The sequence below is a fragment of the Bombina bombina genome, chromosome 2 (genome assembly GCF_027579735.1).
Source record: "Bombina bombina isolate aBomBom1 chromosome 2, aBomBom1.pri, whole genome shotgun sequence".
Taxonomy (NCBI): Eukaryota; Metazoa; Chordata; class Amphibia; order Anura; family Bombinatoridae; genus Bombina; species Bombina bombina.
The window spans coordinates 1,235,307,546-1,235,326,957 of NC_069500.1; the positions used below are offsets into that span (position 1 = coordinate 1,235,307,546).

General features: G+C 41.1%; 1 protein-coding gene across 3 annotated transcripts in view; it reads left to right on the forward strand.

Annotated features, from left to right (window-relative positions):
* The window catches only part of GUF1 (GTP binding elongation factor GUF1), a 250,370-nt gene that overhangs the window by 41,910 nt on the left and 189,048 nt on the right, over positions 1–19,412 (forward strand). For all 3 annotated transcript variants that reach the window (XM_053703997.1, XM_053703999.1, XM_053703998.1), the window contains exons 7-9: positions 7,349–7,432; positions 10,949–11,013; positions 12,161–12,364. In XM_053703997.1, the coding sequence (XP_053559972.1) occupies positions 7,349–7,432; positions 10,949–11,013; positions 12,161–12,364 (353 nt within the window). The remainder of the gene's footprint in view (positions 1–7,348; positions 7,433–10,948; positions 11,014–12,160; positions 12,365–19,412) is intronic.

Below are 19,412 nucleotides of genomic sequence, written 5' to 3' on the forward strand. Positions count from 1 at the left end.
GGTAGCAGCAAGATAGCTGGATGGGGGGGAGGATTTTCAACCCCCACTATCTCAGTTCTCTTAGCAGCTACAAACCTCCAAGACGCCTCATTTGAAAGACAACTGCTCTTTCAAATAGTGGTGGCCTTGAAGCAGTACCAAACAACAGATCTTTTTAAAATAAAGTTAAAAAAAACATCTGGTTTGTCTAGAGACCCCTAATAAAGTTTATTTTCTAGCAGACAAGTCCCTCTCTTAAAAAGATATATGAATTTTGTTGATCACTGTGGCAAAGTGCTTTTATTTCTGTACTACACAATTGGGCTGCTCTAATTTATAGTATAACCTCCAAATGCCGTATGGGCCCCTATTTCACATGTGGCTTACCCTTGATGACAATTTAGTAAGGAGATCACAGTAACAGCAGTGGTCACCTAGTCCATTTTCAATATTATATACTAAAATCTAAGCAAAAATATACATGGTTGCAGCTGTCACACATGCCATGAAATATAAATTTAATAATGGTATGTTGTGAATCTGCTGGGCCTGCTGAAAAAACTATATAATTTGTGTGGGTAACTCACTGAAATTTGAACTAAAATAGGATTTAAATGTAGGTAGCTAAAAAAGCTACAAATTTGTTAAGCACTGGGGTGTAAAAAAGGCTTAGCAGCGAAACTGGCCTCAGGTTTTTATTATAGCAAAGGTTAAATTGGTAAGGTTCTATGATTATTAAAGTAAAGACATGTATTGTATTTGTTTTTTTGGCTCATATTGTATATAATTTGTGTGGGTAACTCACTGAAAATATATTCCCAGCTATATACTTAGTCTGTTCATTATTTGAATTACAGGTCAAGTAATTTAACCTTGCACTAGGAAAGAAAAGCTTTGTCAGTAGAGATGCAGCAATATCGTTGTAAAGCACAATGAGATAGGGAACACGTGGTTGCAACCATCACACTTAAGCAGACCAGATCTAGGAAAAGTGCTTAACCCTTTGAGTGCTAATGACGGCTCTGAGCCGTCAGAGTTTCCCACTCTTGTGGTAATGACGGCTCAGAGCCGTCACTAGCACTCTCCCAACTTGAGGGAGATCTGGGGGCTCCCACCCGCTCCTACCCAGGCATCGCTGGGGCTTCCCGTTTTGCATGGTGACGTCACGCACCGCAATAACGTGATGACGTCATCGCGCAACTTTATTTATACTTAACAATGTTCAGTATAGGAGCAGGGGGCATGCTGCCTAGAAGCCTGTATCTCAGGCATCTAAGCAGCTACAGACCCCCAAGACACACCATTGGAAAGGTAACCTTTCCAACAGTGTAAGTCTTGGGGGTCTGAAAAAAAAAAGAAAAGTTAAAAAAAAATTTTCAAAAAATAAAAAAAAAACTTAAAAAAAATCTTAGCACCCAGGTGGGAAGTGCTTAGCTCCCAAAAGGGTTAAACATTCATAATTTTTTTTCTCTTACTTGGTGTATTCAGTCCACGGATTCATCCTTACTTGAGGGATATTCTCAATTCCTACAGGAAGTGGCAAAGAGAGCACACAGCAAAGCTGTCCATATAGCTCCCCTCAGGCTCCGCCCCCCAGTCATTCTCTTTGCCGCTCTAACAAGTAGCATCTCCACGGGGGTGGTAAAGAGTATGTGGTGTTAGATTTGTAGTTTTATTTCTTCAATCAAGAGTTTGTTATTTTAAAATAGTGCCGGTTTGTACTATTTACTCTGAGGCAGAACAGTGATGAAGATTTATGCTGAGAGGAATATGATTTTAGCACCAGTAACTAAAATCCATTGCTGTTCCCACGCAGGACTGTTGAATACCAGAGAACTTCAGTTGGGGGGAACAGTTTGCAGGCTTAACTGCTTAATGTATGCTCAGTCATGTTTTTCTAACAAAACCTGGTAATGCTAGAAGACTGATAGAAATCCCCATGTGGAATGGTAAGCCATTTTCTGAGACTCAGTATAGAAGGATGGCTTAGTTTACAGGGCTTAAATCACTGGTGGACACTGTTATGGGTAAAATCGATTATTTTTTAATATAATGTGATGTTTGCACAAGTGTTTATCATGTTTGGAACACTTTTTAGGGGTTTTATACGCCTGGCATAATTTTAGACACCTATTTTGGCTTAGGAAGGCCTCACAACTCCGGAGTGAGGAGGGAGAGGGCCTAATTTTTGTGCCTCAGTTGCGCAGTTCTTTTACAAGATAGCTTCATGCAGCTTCACATGTAGAGTCCAGAGACTGCAGGAGGACTACAGGGAGGCTTATTTTTGTTCCACAACTAATCCCCAAGGAATGTAGTGTGTTAAACTGGTGGCCAGCTTCAATTTGCTGCGGTTTGGGCAATAAGGGGTTAATTGGCTTGAAACTTGGTGTGCAATCTTTTCAAAGCATTAGGATCATATGGTGTAAATTTCATAAAGATCAGATGTTTTTTGGAGATTTGGTAAAAAAGTGTATGCTTTTTATTATTTAAAGGCACAGTAGCGTTTTTTCAAAAAGTGTATTTTTCTGTATTTGAGTGCTATCTAAGTCTGTCTAACATGTCTGAGCCTGCTGATAGACCTTGTTCTATGTGTTTAAAAGCCATGGCGGTACCCCCATTGCATTTGTGTTTAAAGTGTGCTAAGGTATCTAAACATTTTGATGACCATGCATTGACACTTAAAAATGTAGCCCAAGATGATTCTATGACGGAAGGTAATGAGGATAGTCCTCCTTCCTCTACCCATGTGTCGACACCAGTTACGCCCACGCAAGCGTTGCCTAGTACCTCTAGCGCATTGGCCCCTATTACTTTACAACAATTAGCAGCAGTAATGGATAATTCCCTTGCAGAATTTTTATCCAAACTGCCTATTTTTCCAAAAAAGCGCAATAGCTCAGTTTTAAATACGGAGGATGAGCAATCTGAAGCTTTGGTTAATTTATCTGTAGTACCCTCACAAAACTCAGAAGTAGCAGTGAGGGACGGTCTGTCTGATGGAGGAATTTCTGACACAGGAAAAGTTTCTCAGCAGGCAGAGTCAGATTCCTTAGTGTTTAAATTTAAGCTGGAACACCTCTGCATCCTGCTCAAGGAGGTTTTAGCTACGCTGGATGATTGTGACCCCATGGTGGTCCCTGAAAAATTGTGTAAAATGGACAGGTTTTTAGAGATCCTTGTATACACTGAGGCATTTCCGATCCCAAAGAGGGTGGCGGATATTGTGACTAAGGAGTGGGAGAGACCAGGTGTACCCTTTGTTCCCCCACCTATCTTTAAGAAACTGTTCCCCATAAATGACCCCAGACGGGACGCGTGGCAGACGGTCCCCAAGGTAGAGGGGCTGTTTCAACACTTGCTAAGCGTACATCTATACCAATAGAGGACAGGTGTGCTTTCAAAGATCCTATGGATAAAAAATTGGAAGGTTTGCTGAAGAAAAATTTTGTTCAGCAAGGTTTTCTTCTTCAACCAATTGCCTGCATTATTCCGGTAACTACTGCAGCGGCTTTTTGGTTCGAGGCCCTGGAGGAGTCGCTCCAGAGGGAGACTTCATATGATGAGGTCATGGATAGAATTCATGCTCTAAAGCTGGCTAATTCTTTTATCACTGATGCCGCTCTCCAATTAGCTAAGCTAGCGGCGAAAAAATCTCGTGGTTTTGCCATCATGGCGCGAAGAGCGCTTTGGCTCAAATCGTGGTCGGCTGATGTGTCGTCCAAAACGAAACTGTTAAATATTCCCTTCAAGGGGAAAGCCCTATTTGGCCCAGAGCCGAAAGAAATTATTTCAGATATCACTGGGGGCAAGGGCCATGCCCTGCCACAAGATACCCCGTTTAAGGCCAAAAACAAGGCTAATTTTTGCTCCTTTCGCAACTTCAGGAGCGGACCTGCCACAACCTCTGCTGCCGCAAAGCAAAATAAAGCTTCCCAGCCCAAAGCAACTTGGAAACCCCTGCAGGGCTGGAATAAGGGCAAACAGGCCAAGAAGCCTGCTCCTGCTACCAGGACAGCATGAAGGGGTAGCCCCCGATCCGGGATCGGATCGAGTAGGGGGCAGACTTTCTCTCTTCGCTCAGGCTTGGGCAAGAGATGTTCCAGATCCCTGGGCATTAGAAATAGTTGCTCAGGGGTACCTTCTAGAATTCAAGGATTCTCCCCCAAGGGGAAGGTTCCACATTTCTTATTCGTCTTCAGACCAAATAAAGAAACAGGAGTTCTTACGCTGTGTAGAAGATCTGCTAAAGATGGGAGTGATACACCCAGTTCCAATTGTAGAACAAGGTCTGGGCTTTTACTCAAACCTGTTTGTAGTTCCCAAAAAGGAGGGAATTTTCAGGCCAATCCTGGATTTAAAAATTCTAAACAAATTCCTCAAAGATGGACACCATTCGGACAATCTTGCCGATGACCCAGGAGGGTCAATATATGACTACCGTGGATATAAAGGATGCGTATCTACATATTCCTATCCACAAAGATCACCATCAGTTCCTAAGGTTCGCCTTCCTGGGCAAACAGCTAGGGTCCCTTCTAGCGGTACTAAGACCGCGGGGCATTGCAGTAGCACCTTACCTAGACGACATATTAATACAGGCGTCGTCCTTTCATAGAGCCAAGGCTCATACGGACATCGTTCTGGCCTTTCTAAGGTCTCACGGGTGGAAGGTGAACGTAGAAAAGAGTTCTCTGTCCCCGCTCACAAGGGTTCCTTTCCTGGGAACACTAATAGACTCGGTAGAAATGAAAATCTTTCTGACAGAGGTCAGGAAGTCAAGACTGCTGAATACTTGCCGAGTTCTTCATTCCATTCCTCGGCCTTCCGTGGCTCAGTGCATGGAAGTAATTGGTTTAATGGTCGCGGCAATGGAAGTAGTCCCTTTTGCCCGAATTCATCTCAGACCACTGCAGCTATGCATGCTCAAACAGTGGAATGGAGATTACGCAGATTTGTCTCCTCAAGTACAAATGGACCAGAAAACCAGAGACTCTCTTCTCTGGTGGTTGTCTCAAGATCACCTGTCTCAGGGAATGAGTTTCCGCAGACCGGAGTGGATCATTGTCACGACCGAGGCCAGTCTGTTAGGCTGGGGTGCGGTCTGGAACTCCCTGAAGGCTCAGGGACTATGGTCTCGGGAAGAATCTCTTCTTCCGATAAACTCTTTGGAGTTGAGAGCGATATTCAATACGCTCCAGGTGTGGCCTCAACTAGCGGAGGCCAAATTAATCAGATTTCAGTCGAACAACATCACGACTGTAGCGTACATCAATCATCAGGGAGGAACAAAAAGTTCCCTAGCGATGAAGGAAGTATCCAAGATCATCATATGGGCGGAGGATCACTCCTGCCATATTTCTGCAATTCACATCCTAGGGGTAGACAACTGGGAGGCGGATTTTCTAAGATTTTCTAAACTCCACCCGGAGGTTTTTGCTCAGCTAACTCAGCTATGGGGCATTCCAGAATTGGATCTGATGGCGTCCCGTCAGAACACCAAACTTCCCCTTTACGGATCCAGATCCGGGGATCCCAAGGCGGCATTGATGGATGCATTAATAGCGCCTTGGTCGTTCAGTCTAGCTTATGTCTTTCCATCGTTTCCTCTTCTCCTTCGGCTAGTAGCCAGAATCAAACAGGAGAAGGCTTCGGTAATTCTGATAGCGCCTGCGTGGCCACGCAGGACTTGGTATGCAGACCTAGTGGACATGTCATCAGTCCCACCATGGAAACTGCCATCGAGGCAGGATCTTCTAATTCAAGGTCCTTTCAAGCATCCAAATCTAGTTTCTCTGAATCAGTTATAGACACTCTGATACAGGCCAGAAAGCCTGTCACCAGGAAAATTTACCATAAGATATGGCGGAAATATCTTTGTTGGTGTGAATCCAAGGGTTACTCGTGGAGTAAGATTAGGATTCCAAGGATATGGTCTTTTCTCCAAGAAGGATTGGAGAAGGGTCTGTCAACTAGTTCCTTAAAGGGACAGATATCTGCTCTGTCTATTCTGTTACATAAGCGTCTGGCTGCTGTACCAGACGTTCAGGTGTTTGCACAGGCCCTAGTCAGAATCAAGCCTGTTTACAAGCCTGTGGCTCTTCTATGGAGTCTAAATTTAGTTATTTCAGTTCTTCAAGGGGTTCCGTTTGAACCTTTGCATTCCATAGATATTAAGTTTTTATCTTGGAAAGTTTTGTTTTTAGTAGCCATTTCTTCTGCTCGAAGAGTTTCTGAATTGTCTGCTTTGCAGTGTAATTCACCCTTTCTGGTGTTCCATGCAGATAAGGTTGTTTTGCGCACCTAACCTGGTTTCCTTCCAAAAGTGGTTTCTAATAAGAATATTAACCAGGAAATCATTGTTCCTTCTCTGTGTCCTAATCCAGTTTCTAAGAAGGACCGACTTTTACACAATCTTGACGTGGTTCGTGCTTTAAAATTCTATTTAAAAGCAACTAAAGATTTCAGACAAACATCATCCTTGTTTGTTGTCTATTCTGGTAAGAGGAGAGGTAGGAAAGCGTCTGCTACCTCTCTTTCCTTTTGGCTGAAAAACATCATCCGTTTGGCTTATGAGACTGCGAGACAGCAGCCTCCTGAACGAATTACAGCTCATTCCACTAGAGCTGTGGCTTCCACATGGGCTTTCAAGAATGAGGCTTCTGTTGAACAGATTTGTAAGGCAGCGACTTGGTCTCACTGCATACATTTGCCAAATTTTACAAATTCGATACTTTTGCTTCTTCAGAGGCTATTTTTGGGAGAAAGGTTTTGCAAGCAGTGGTGCCTTCCGTTTAGGTTACCTGACTTGTTCCCTCCCTTCATCCGTGTCCTATTGCTTTGGTATTGGTATCCCACAAGTAAGGATGAATCCGTGGACTGAATACACCAAGTAAGAGAAAACAGAATTTATGCTTACCTGATAAATTACTTTCTCTTACGGTGTATTCAGTCCACGGCCCGCCCTGACATTTAAGTCAGGTTCAAATTTAATTTATAATAACTACAGTCACCACTGCACCCTATGGTTCTCCTTTTTCTCCTAACCGAATGACTGGGGGGGCGGAGCCTGAGGGGAGCTATATGGACAGCTTTGCTGTGTGCTCTCTTTACCACTTCCTGTAGGGATTGAGAATATCCCACAAGTAAGGATGAATCCGTGGACTGAATACACCGTAAGAGAAAGTAATTTATCAGGTAAGCATAAATTCTGTTTTTTTTTATATGAATATTATTTTATATTTTTGTACTCAATTAGAAAAATTGCACTCAAAATATATGTGGTAATACACATAATAATTATGGAACAGCTTTTCCACCTATGCATTTTTCTTGAAATATTTTATTTATTTAATTATTTTTTTTTGTATAGATAGATTTGAAAAATGCAGACCCAGAAAGAGTAGAGAAGCAAATAGAAAAAATGTTTGACATTCCAAGAAGTGACTGTATCAGAGTAAGTATGCAAATATGACATTTCACTGTAAACTGTTTTTGGTTTTGTGATTGAGACATCCAAATGCTAGATGCCCCAGCTACTAATGTTTTTTTCTTATGCCTTTTCTTTTTTTTAACACTCTAATGCTTATACTTTGTAATTCTCTTTGAAGTATTTGTTTATATCACAGAAGCATTAAATCATAGGGCGCCATGTACTAAGCTTCAAAGCGACCGTCCATCTGTATTTCCGCGTCAAAATTCGCTCACGATCTGCTTCTCGTATGTATCAATCTGCAATCTGCTCGAAAAACCACTATTTTCATCAGCGATCGTAATTTTACTCAACTCATCGTTCCGAAGCCTTTTTCCACTTACTACATGTTCGATCGCACGTAAATTCGCTGTAATCGGAAATTATGAATGTTACAACTAATCCGCCCGCTCCAACTTTCACTGTAACTTCGCGTGATTTGCTTCGCGACCATTTAGGTAGCGATTACAATAGAAAACTATGGGGGTATCAACCTGACGCCAGGTAGAAGTACTTAAGTGAAAGGACTAGACTACTATTGTAGCATTATTGGTTTTTGGATCAGTGAATGAAGATGGAGACACTTTTACACATGTTTCTTTTCCGATTAATTCAATTACGAGGAAGAAGGGCTATACAGGCACCGGTTAACAACTTGCTACCATAAATATTGTCATAATATTCGAGTACTAGATCAACAAGTACAACATTCTGTTGATGCGAGAAGTTAGGGTTGCGAGTCTTCTTAGAAGTAGCAGAATCTCCGGAGCAAGCCATCTTGTCAAAGTGAATACCGAAAAGTAAATAAACAATATTCTAAGATTTCTGGGAAAATGCACATTCTTATACATGTCAGCAGCCAGACGTTGCCGCTTATCTGGCGATTATGACACCTAGATCGTCACGTGGGTAAAGAACTAAACCAATCAGGTCGCAGACTGCTTCTTAACTTCGCTCTTTCGCGCCGAACGAAGCTTCAAAGTTATCAATAATCCGATTGTCTTCGACACACAATAGACGCGAAATTTTACGGCTTGGTTTTTAGTACATTCATGTAACGAAGTGCCATCCGCATGGTGCGAATGCCGGCGGGTTATTTCGATACGGTCTGTGCGAAAAAATTGACGCCTTAGTACATGGCGCCCATAATGTTTATCACCTCTAGCAGATAGGATGTATTACCACTACTACTATATCCTGCCCTCTGTGCTGAATGATTGTCTAGTTTTGCTGTATTGTTTCTAATTTCTAAGGTTTTTTTTGCCCAGTTATGGAAAAATGCTAGAGCCAATCTTTATAGCAATATACTGTTTATAAAGCAGCTTAGAAGAAAATAAGAGGGACCTTTTGATAATGTGTAATTTAAATTGGAGTCTTGGTTAATTAAAAAGAAGTTTACTTTTATAGGCCCAGATTACATGTGGAGCACTGTTGATAGCGTAGGGCGGGCTATTAATATTGTGTGCCGACACTAAGAATAGCACACAACCTGATATTGCAAGTCCATGTTAAAAAAAAAAAGAATTGCCAGAGAATGTTGGCGCAATTTTTAGCGTGTGCTATACTTTTAATGATTAGTGTGCCCGTGCGTGAGTTTTGTGTTGTGCTTGAGTAAAGTATTTCACTCATATTTATAAGTAAATGTAAAAAGAATGTATGATACAAACAAAGGGTTAATATATTAAACACTTCCAAACTTGGCTTTCTTAAAAACTACAAAACCCCAAAATAGTAAACTCAAATGTGCAAAATAGAAGAAAGCGCATAAAATGCAGGTTTGGATGCTAAAAATTCTTAGATCTCTAAATCTCATATCATAAAAAAATCTCTAAAACCAAAATTGGCATAAGACAAATTTAGTTAATATAATAATGGGATAAAACAGACCTATAAAATCGACATATACAAACAAATGAATCCAAAAATGAATGACACAGTTTATAATTGTCCTTTGTGCATAAGTTTTTTACGAGAATATGAAAGTGCTGTTTGTTCGATTTTAATATCTTTCCATATATTCACAAAACGGGAATTGAAAGAGCTAGAGTAAAGTGTTTGTGCAGTAGCTATTTTTTATTCTTTGCCAGCCGGCGTTGTTGTGGTCTCAGCATTCGTTTGAAGATGTCTCTCCACGTCACTGATCGCATGACTTTGTCACATGGCTTTGTCACATCCAATAGGTGGAAAGAACTCCTCAGACTGTGGAAATAGTAGTTCCTCTATGTTCCTTGATGTTCAGTGTCTCTTATTTAGCACTTATTGGAAAAACAAATGTAGCAGTAATATTGCAATATTACTGTAAAAGGAATCCTCCGTTTTTTCACCACTTAGAAAGTAGTATTCTTCTCCCTCCTTTAGCGTTTTTTTTAGCAGGATTATCAGATCATCTTCTACGAGTTTCAGCTGTGAAGCCTTTGTCTTGTCAATGTCCCTTCCATACTCCCTCTTTATATTCATACCCCCTTTCATGCTTATACCCTCCCTTCCATACTCGTACTTCCCCATTTTATGCTCACTCTGCAGGGCTCCCTCTTCTCTCCTGAGCAGCACAGCGTGCTGGGAGGAAGTGACTTACAATCACTTCCTCCCAGCACTGCTGCGGAGGAGGGAAAAGGGAGTGCTGGGAGGAAGCAGGCAGCCGGCCAGCGCTTGGTGTGTGTGCCTGTGCGATGGCACAGGTCACACACCCCTAAGACCGGCCTTAAGAACCGGCCGCACTTTGTAATAGTTGCAACAGAAGTGCGGCCGGTCTTAAGATCATAATTGCGGGCGTTTTATCGCACAAAATATGGAATCGGGAGGCCCGCAACCCCCATATTAGGGCTACGCAACCCCATATGGGGTCGCGACCCACAGTTTAAGAAGGGCTGATAGGGCATAGTTAGGTAATATATTTTATGCAAATGCACTACTTTTCTAAAAATTCAATTCCTAATCACCCAGGAGTACACCTCTCTGCCACACTATAACAAAATAAACATAAAGGATTCCTGCTACAGCAAAAAACCTTTCACATTGCTTTAGTACATCAGATATTGCTTTTCTGTTTGTAATGGAAATCATTGTCTCAACCACTGAGCTTTGATTCTGCTGCAGGCAAAAATAGTGCCCTAGTATATAGCTATCAGTAATACAATTATTTTGTAACTTCATATCCATTTAGAGTGACAAGTATTGGAATTAGCACTTCCTTCATACACATTGTCCTTTAACAAGTCCTAGTGTAAATTTTTACTTTGCTCCATGTTACTTTCAGTTTATGTCCATTTGTTTGTATGCACTTTTTCTCCAAGGCAGCAACACATATATACTGTATATGTTTTACACCACCCATGTCAGCTTCTAAGTAAGAGGTGGAGCAGCGTCCTATGAAACCCCCCGCCCCGAATTCATCCTACTAACACAGCACACTTGCTGTTAAGTAAAAGTTTAATTACTGTACATATTTATTACATTGTCCAGGGTTGTTTTTATAATCATTTTCTCTTTCTATTTTATTAGATCTCTGCTAAGTTAGGAACAAATGTTGAAAGCGTTCTGCATGATGTTATTACAAAAATCCCACCGTAAGTATTTGACATTTTATATATGTTCATTTTGTGCACAAATGACCTTTTCCGCATAAACTTTCTAATTATAGGAGACATTAAGATGCAAAAAAAATAATATCTTGCATGGAAAAAGATTAGACACTCAAGATATATGCTACTTACACTGTAGACTTTAAAGTGATTGTACATTTCAGACTATAAGAATGTTGCAATGAAAAATATGTTACTTACTGATTTGTGAAAACATAATATTGTAAGAGATCACTAGATAGTTAAACTGATACTACTAACTGTAATTACATATGCTCACAATGAATTAGTAAGTCTTATTATCTCCAGAGGAATACATACTATTTCTAAACATCAAGATCATTTATATTTATAATGATACAGGTAGTGGTACTGTTCCTTTGTGGACAAATATAAGGAACATACCTAGCAATACTTGACCCAGTATCTTTATATTTCTGTTGTTATCATCCTCAGGATCACTTTTGTTAACCCTTGCCTTAACACATTGTTGATCTCATACTTTAACGGCCCGCCAGTACATATTCCATATAGCTTTCTATGAGTGTAATCAGTGGTGCGTAATCCACATACCTAATTCACAATCTTTAACTCTCATAAGAGACATTTACACGCTATTTAGATTCTAAGCTGGATGGCTTGAATCTTGAAGTGGTCCAATTAGAACGTTGTACAAAGGTAATTTTCCATTTTATGCAAGATATCACTGAATAACGTCCAAGTAGTGGATAAGCTTTACCTTTATGCTCCTCTAATGACTTTCATACACAACAGTAGGTACCTAAGTGTGTTTTTAATGTAATCTCCTATTTTATTTACAACTTAATAAAAGTTATATTTTAATTTATGTTCGAGCCCATCAGTAAACTAGTAAACAAGCTGTTTATTACAATCAGCTGATCCAGCTGTACAACTTTCACAAAACTAAGAGTGCTATATGTGTTTTCTTACCTGTCTTCATATTTTTCTTATAACAATATACATGTTATTAAGAGGAAGCAACCCACTGCTACAGGGTAAATGTGATTAGTAAAAAGGAAACTTTTCATAATTATTTTAACCATACTAAATATGATCTGTTTACAAATATACATTTTTTTGCTCATCTCTTTTTTGTTTTGTTTCTTTTCAGACCTAAGTTGGAAAATAACAGTCCCCTAAAAGCTCTTTTGTTTGACTCAACATTTGATCATTACAGAGGAGTTGTAGCTAATATTGCCCTATTTGGAGGGGAGGTTTGCAAAGGCGATAGGATTGTGTCTGCTCATAATGGGAAGGGCTATGATGTCAATGAAGTTGGTATATTAACTCCAGAAGAGGTTCCAGTAAAAAAACTGTAAGAAACATACACATTTGAACCTGTAAATCTGTATTTTAGTAATATGTTTTTTTTCAATACAATTACAAATAGCCATGCTTGTGCATTTGTCTCAGTTTGTATTGTTTCATTATGATACTGACTTTTTATCTTCTAAGATTAGCTGAAAATATACACTGTAGACATACAACTGAAGCAGCAGTATACTTTGTTCCATTATAGACATATGCTTTATAAACTAATTGTGTTTCTAATTATTTGCAAATTAGGGAATATATATATATATATATATATATATATATATATATATATATATATATATATATATATATATATATATATATATATATATATATATATATATATATATATACAGGGAGTGCAGAATTATTAGGCAAGTTGTATTTTTGAGGATTAATTTTATTATTGAACAACAACCATGTTCTCAATGAACCCAAAAAACTCATTAATATCAAAGCTGAATAGTTTTGGAAGTAGTTTTTAGTTTGTTTTTAGTTATAGCTATTTCTTCTGTTATGTGTGATCAGTCCACGGGTCATCATTACTTCTGGGATATAACTCCTCCCCAACAGGAAATGCAAGAGGATTCACCCAGCAGAGCTGCATATAGCTCCTCCCCTCTACGTCACTCCCAGTCATTCTCTTGCACCCAACGACTAGATAGGATGTGTGAGAGGACTATGGTGATTATACTTAGTTTTTATAACTTCAATCAAAAGTTTGTTATTTTACAATAGCACCGGAGCGTGTTATTGCCTCTCTGGCAGAGTTTGAAGAAGAATCTACCAGAGTTTTTTTACTATGATTTTAACCGGAGTAGTTAAGATCATATTGCTGTTTCTCGGCCATCTGAGGGAGGTAAAAGCTTCAGATCAGGGGACAGCGGGCAGATGAATCTGCATTGAGGTATGTAGCAGTTTTTATTTTCTGAATGGAATTGATGAGAAAATCCTGCCATACCGTTATAATGACATGTATGTATACTCTACACTTCAGTATTCTGGGGATGGTACTTCACTGGAATTACTCTGTAAAAAGTACATTAAACCTTTTAATAGGTATTTATTATGTTAAACGTTTTTGCTGGAATGTAGAATCGTTTGCATTTTCTGAGGTACTGAGTGAATAAATGTTTGGGCATTATTTTTCCACTTGGCAGTTGCTTGTTTTAATTGTGACAGTTTCGTTTCTCTCTCACTGCTGTGTGTGAGGGGGAGGGGCCGTTTTTGGCGCTCTTTGCTACGCATCAAAAATTTCCAGTCAGTTACTCTTGTATTTCCTGCATGATCCGGTTCATCTCTAACAGAACTCAGGAGTCTTCAAACTTCTTTGAAGGGAGGTAGATTCTCTCAGCAGAGCTGTGAGACTTATATATTGACTGTGATTAAAAACGTTGCTCTCTTATTTTTACGTTTTCAATTTAATTATTGTTACTTTACTAATGGGAACAAACCTTTGCTAAAAGTTGTGTTGTTTTCAAGGATTGATGCTATAACAGTTTTTCAGTTCATTATTTCAACTGTCATTTAATCGTTTAGTGCTTCTTTGAGGCACAGTACGTTTTTATTAAATAAGATTGTAACCAAGTTGCAAGTTTATTTGCTAGTGTGTTAAACATGTCTGATTCAGAGGAAGATACCTGTGTCATTTGTTCCAATGCCAAGGTGGAGCCCAATAGAAATTTATGTACTAACTGTATTGATGCTACTTTAAATAAAAGCCAATCTGTACAAATTGAACAAATTTCACCAAACAGCGAGGGGAGAGTTATGCCGACTAACTCGCCTCACGTGTCAGTACCTGCATCTCCCGCCCGGGAGGTGCGTGATATTGTGACGCCTAGTACATCTGGGCGGCCATTACAGATAACATTACAAGATATGGCTACTGTTATGACTGAAGTTTTGGCTAAATTACCAGAACTAAGGGGCAAGCGTGATCACTCTGGGGTGAGAACAGAGTGCGCTGATAATACTAGAGCCATGTCTGATACTGCGTCACAGCTTGCAGAGCATGAGGACGGAGAGCTTCATTCTGTGGGTGACGGTTCTGATCCAAACAGATTGGATTCAGATATTTCAAATTTTAAATTTAAATTAGAGAACCTCCGTGTATTACTAGGGGAGGTTTTAGCGGCTCTTAATGATTGTAACACTGTTGCAATACCAGAGAAATTGTGTAGGTTGGATAAATACTTTGCGGTACCGGCGAGTACTGACGTTTTTCCTATACCTAAGAGACTAACTGAAATTGTTACTAAGGAGTGGGATAGACCCGGTGTGCCGTTCTCACCCCCTCCAATATTTAGAAAGATGTTTCCAATAGACGCCACCACACGGGACTTATGGCAAACGGTCCCTAAGGTGGAGGGAGCAGTTTCTACTTTAGCTAAGCGTACCACTATCCCGGTGGAGGATAGCTGTGCTTTTTCAGATCCAATGGATAAAAAATTAGAGGGTTACCTTAAGAAAATGTTTGTTCAACAAGGTTTTATATTGCAACCCCTTGCATGCATCGCGCCGATTACGGCTGCGGCAGCATTTTGGATGGAGTCTCTGGAAGAGAACCTTAGTTCAGCTACGCTGGACGACATTACGGACAGGCTTAGAGTCCTTAAACTAGCTAATTCATTCATTTCGGAGGCCGTAGTACATTTAACCAAACTTACGGCTAAGAACTCAGGATTCGCCATTCAGGCACGTAGGGCGCTGTGGCTAAAATCCTGGTCAGCTGATGTAACTTCTAAGTCCAAATTACTTAATATACCTTTCAAAGGGCAAACTTTATTTGGGCCCGGTTTGAAAGAAATTATCGCTGACATTACAGGAGGTAAGGGCCACGCCCTGCCTCAAGACAAAGCCAAAGCTAAGGCTAGACAGTCTAATTTTCGTCCCTTTCGGAATTTCAAAGCAGGAGCAGCACCAACTTCCACTGCACCAAAACAGGAAGGAGCCGTTGCTCGTTACAGACAAGGCTGGAAACCTAACCAGTCCTGGAACAAGGGCAAGCAGGCCAGGAAACCTGCTGCTGCCCCTAAGACAGCATGAATCGAGGGCCCCCGATCCGGGACCGGATCTAGTGGGGGGCAGACTCTCTCTCTTCGCCCAGGCTTGGGCAAGAGATGTTCAGGATCCCTGGGCGCTAGAGATCATATCTCAGGGATACCTTCTAGACTTCAAATTCTCTCCCCCAAGAGGGAGATTTCATCTGTCAAGGTTGTCAACAAACCAGATAAAGAAAGAAGCGTTTCTACGCTGTGTACAAGATCTGTTATTAATGGGAGTGATCCATCCGGTTCCGCGGTCGGAACAGGGACAAGGGTTTTACTCAAACCTGTTTGTGGTTCCCAAAAAAGAGGGAACTTTCAGGCCAATCTTGGATTTAAAGATCCTAAACAAATTCCTAAGAGTTCCATCGTTCAAAATGGAAACTATTCGGACAATCTTACCCATGATCCAAAAGGGTCAGTACATGACCACAGTGGATTTAAAGGATGCTTACCTTCACATACCGATTCACAAAGATCATTACCGGTATCTAAGGTTTGCCTTCTTAGACAGGCATTACCAGTTTGTAGCTCTTCCATTTGGATTGGCTACGGCTCCAAGAATCTTCACAAAGGTTCTGGGTGCCCTTCTGGCGGTACTAAGACCGCGAGGAATTTCGGTAGCTCCGTACCTAGACGACATTCTGATACAAGCTTCAAGCTTTCAAACTGCCAAGTCTCATACAGAGTTAGTTCTGGCATTTCTAAGGTCGCATGGATGGAAAGTGAACGAAAAGAAGAGTTCTCTCTTTCCTCTCACAAGAGTTCCATTCTTGGGGACTCTTATAGATTCTGTAGAAATGAAAATTTATCTGACAGAAGACAGATTAACAAAGCTTCTAAATGCATGCCGTGTCCTTCATTCCATTCAACTCCCGTCAGTAGCTCAATGCATGGAGGTGATCGGCTTAATGGTAGCAGCAATGGACATAGTACCCTTTGCACGTCTACATCTCAGACCGCTGCAATTGTGCATGCTGAGTCAGTGGAATGGGGATTACTCAGACTTGTCCCCTACTTTGAATCTGGATCAAGAGACCAGAAACTCTCTTCTATGGTGGCTTTCTCGGCCACATCTGTCCAGGGGGATGCCATTCAGCAGGCCGGACTGGACAATTGTAACAACAGACGCCAGCCTACTAGGTTGGGGCGCTGTCTGGAATTCTCTGAAGGCTCAGGGACAATGGAATCAGGAGGAAAGTCTCCTACCAATAAACATTCTGGAATTGAGAGCAGTTCTCAATGCCCTTCTGGCTTGGCCCCAGTTAAAAACTCGGGGGTTCATCAGGTTTCAGTCGGACAACATCACGACTGTAGCTTACATCAACCATCAAGGAGGGACAAGAAGCTCCCTAGCAATGATGGAAGTATCAAAGATAATTCGCTGGGCAGAGTCTCACTCTTGCCACCTGTCAGCAATCCACATCCCGGGAGTGGAGAACTGGGAGGCGGATTTCTTGAGTCGCCAGACTTTTCATCCGGGGGAGTGGGAACTTCATCCGGAGGTCTTTGCCCAAATACTTTGACGTTGGGGCAAACCAGAGATAGATCTCATGGCGTCTCGCCAGAACGCCAAACTTCCTCGCTACGGGTCCAGATCCAGGGACCCGGGAGCGGTTCTGATAGATGCTTTGACAGCACCTTGGAACTTCGGGATGGCTTATGTGTTTCCACCCTTCCCGCTGCTTCCTCGATTGATTGCCAAAATCAAACAGGAGAGAGCATCAGTGATTCTAATAGCGCCTGCATGGCCACGCAGGACTTGGTATGCAGATCTAGTGGACATGTCATCCTGTCCGCCTTGGTCTCTACCTCTAAGACAGGACCTTCTGATACAGGGTCCATTCAAACATCAAAATCTAACTTCTCTGAAGCTGACTGCTTGGAAATTGAACGCTTGATTTTATCAAAACGTGGTTTTTCTGAGTCGGTTATTGATACCCTGATACAGGCTAGGAAGCCTGTTACCAGAAGGATTTACCATAAGATATGGCGTAAATACCTATACTGGTGCGAATCCAAAGGTTACTCCTGGAGTAAGGTTAGGATTCCTAGGATATTGTCCTTTCTACAAGAAGGTTTAGAAAAGGGTTTATCGGCTAGTTCATTAAAGGGACAGATCTCAGCTCTGTCCATCTTGTTGCACAGGCGTCTGTCAGAAAATCCAGACGTCCAGGCTTTTTGTCAGGCTTTAGCTAGAATCAAGCCTGTGTTTAAAACTGTTGCTCCGCCATGGAGTTTAAACCTTGTTCTTAACGTTCTACAAGGAGTTCCGTTTGAACCCCTTCATTCCATTGATATAAAGTTGTTATCTTGGAAAGTGTTATTTTTAATGGCTATTTCTTCGGCTCGGAGAGTCTCTGAGTTATCAGCTTTACATTGTGATTCTCCTTATTTGATTTTTCATTCAGATAAGGTAGTTCTGCGTACTAAACCTGGGTTCTTACCTAAGGTAGTCACTAACAGGAACATCAATCAAGAGATCGTGGTTCCTTCCCTGTGCCCGAATCCTTCTTCAAAGAAGGAACGTCTTCTACACAATCTGGATGTAGTTCGTGCCCTCAAGTTCTACTTGCAGGCAACTAAGGATTTTCGACAAACGTCTTCCCTGTTTGTCGTGTACTCTGGTCAGAGGAGAGGTCATAAGGCTTCGGCTACCTCTCTCTCCTTCTGGCTTCGTAGCATAATTCATTTAGCCTATGAGACTGCTGGACAGCAGCCTCCTGAAAGAATTACAGCTCATTCCACTAGAGCTGTGGCTTCCACTTGGGCCTTTAAGAATGAGGCCTCTGTTGAACAGATTTGCAAGGCTGCAACTTGGTCTTCGCTTCATACTTTTTCCAAATTTTACAAATTTGACACTTTTGCTTCTTCGGAGGCTATTTTTGGGAGAAAGGTTCTTCAGGCAGTGGTTCCTTCTGTATAATGAGCCTGCCTATCCCTCCCGTCATCCGTGTACTTTTGCTTTGGTATTGGTATCCCAGAAGTAATGATGACCCGTGGACTGATCACACATAACAGAAGAAAACATAATTTATGCTTACCTGATAAATTCCTTTCTTCTGTTGTGTGATCAGTCCACGGCCCGCCCTGTTTTTTAAGGCAGGTAAATATTTTTTAAATTATACTCCAGTCACCACTTCACCCTTGGTTTCTCCTTTCTCGTTGATTCTTGGTCGAATGACTGGGAGTGACGTAGAGGGGAGGAGCTATATGCAGCTCTGCTGGGTGAATCCTCTTGCATTTCCTGTTGGGGAGGAGTTATATCCCAGAAGTAATGATGACCCGTGGACTGATCACACAACAGAAGAAAGGAATTTATCAGGTAAGCATAAATTATGTTTTTAGGGGGATATCTGTGTGTGTAGGTGACTATTACTGTGCATAATTATTAGGCAACTTAACAAAAAACAAATATATACCCATTTCAATTATTTATTTTTACCAGTGAAACCAATATAACATCTCAACATTCACAAATATACATTTCTGACATTCAAAAACAAAACAAAAACAAATCGGTGACCCATATAGCCACCTTTCTTTGCAAGGACACTCAAAAGCCTGCCATCCATGGATTCTGTCAGTGTTTTGATCTGTTCACCATCAACATTGCGTGCAGCAGCAACCACAGCCTCCCAGACACTTTTCAGAGAGGTGTACTGTTTTCCCTCCTTGTAAATCTCACATTTGATGATGGACCACAGGTTCTCAATGGGGTTCAGATCAGGTGAACAAGGAGGCCATGTCATTAGATTTTCTTCTTTTATACCCTTTCTTGCCAGCCACGCTGTGGAGTACTTGGACGCGTGTGATGGAGCATTGTCCTGCATGAAAATCATGTTTTTCTTGAAGGATGCAGACTTCTTCCTGTACCACTGCTTGAAGAAGGTGTCTTCCAGAAACTGGCAGCAGGACTGGGAGTTGAGCTTGACTCCATCCTCAACCCGAAAAGGCCCCACAAGCTCATCTTTGATGATACCAGCCCAAACCAGTACT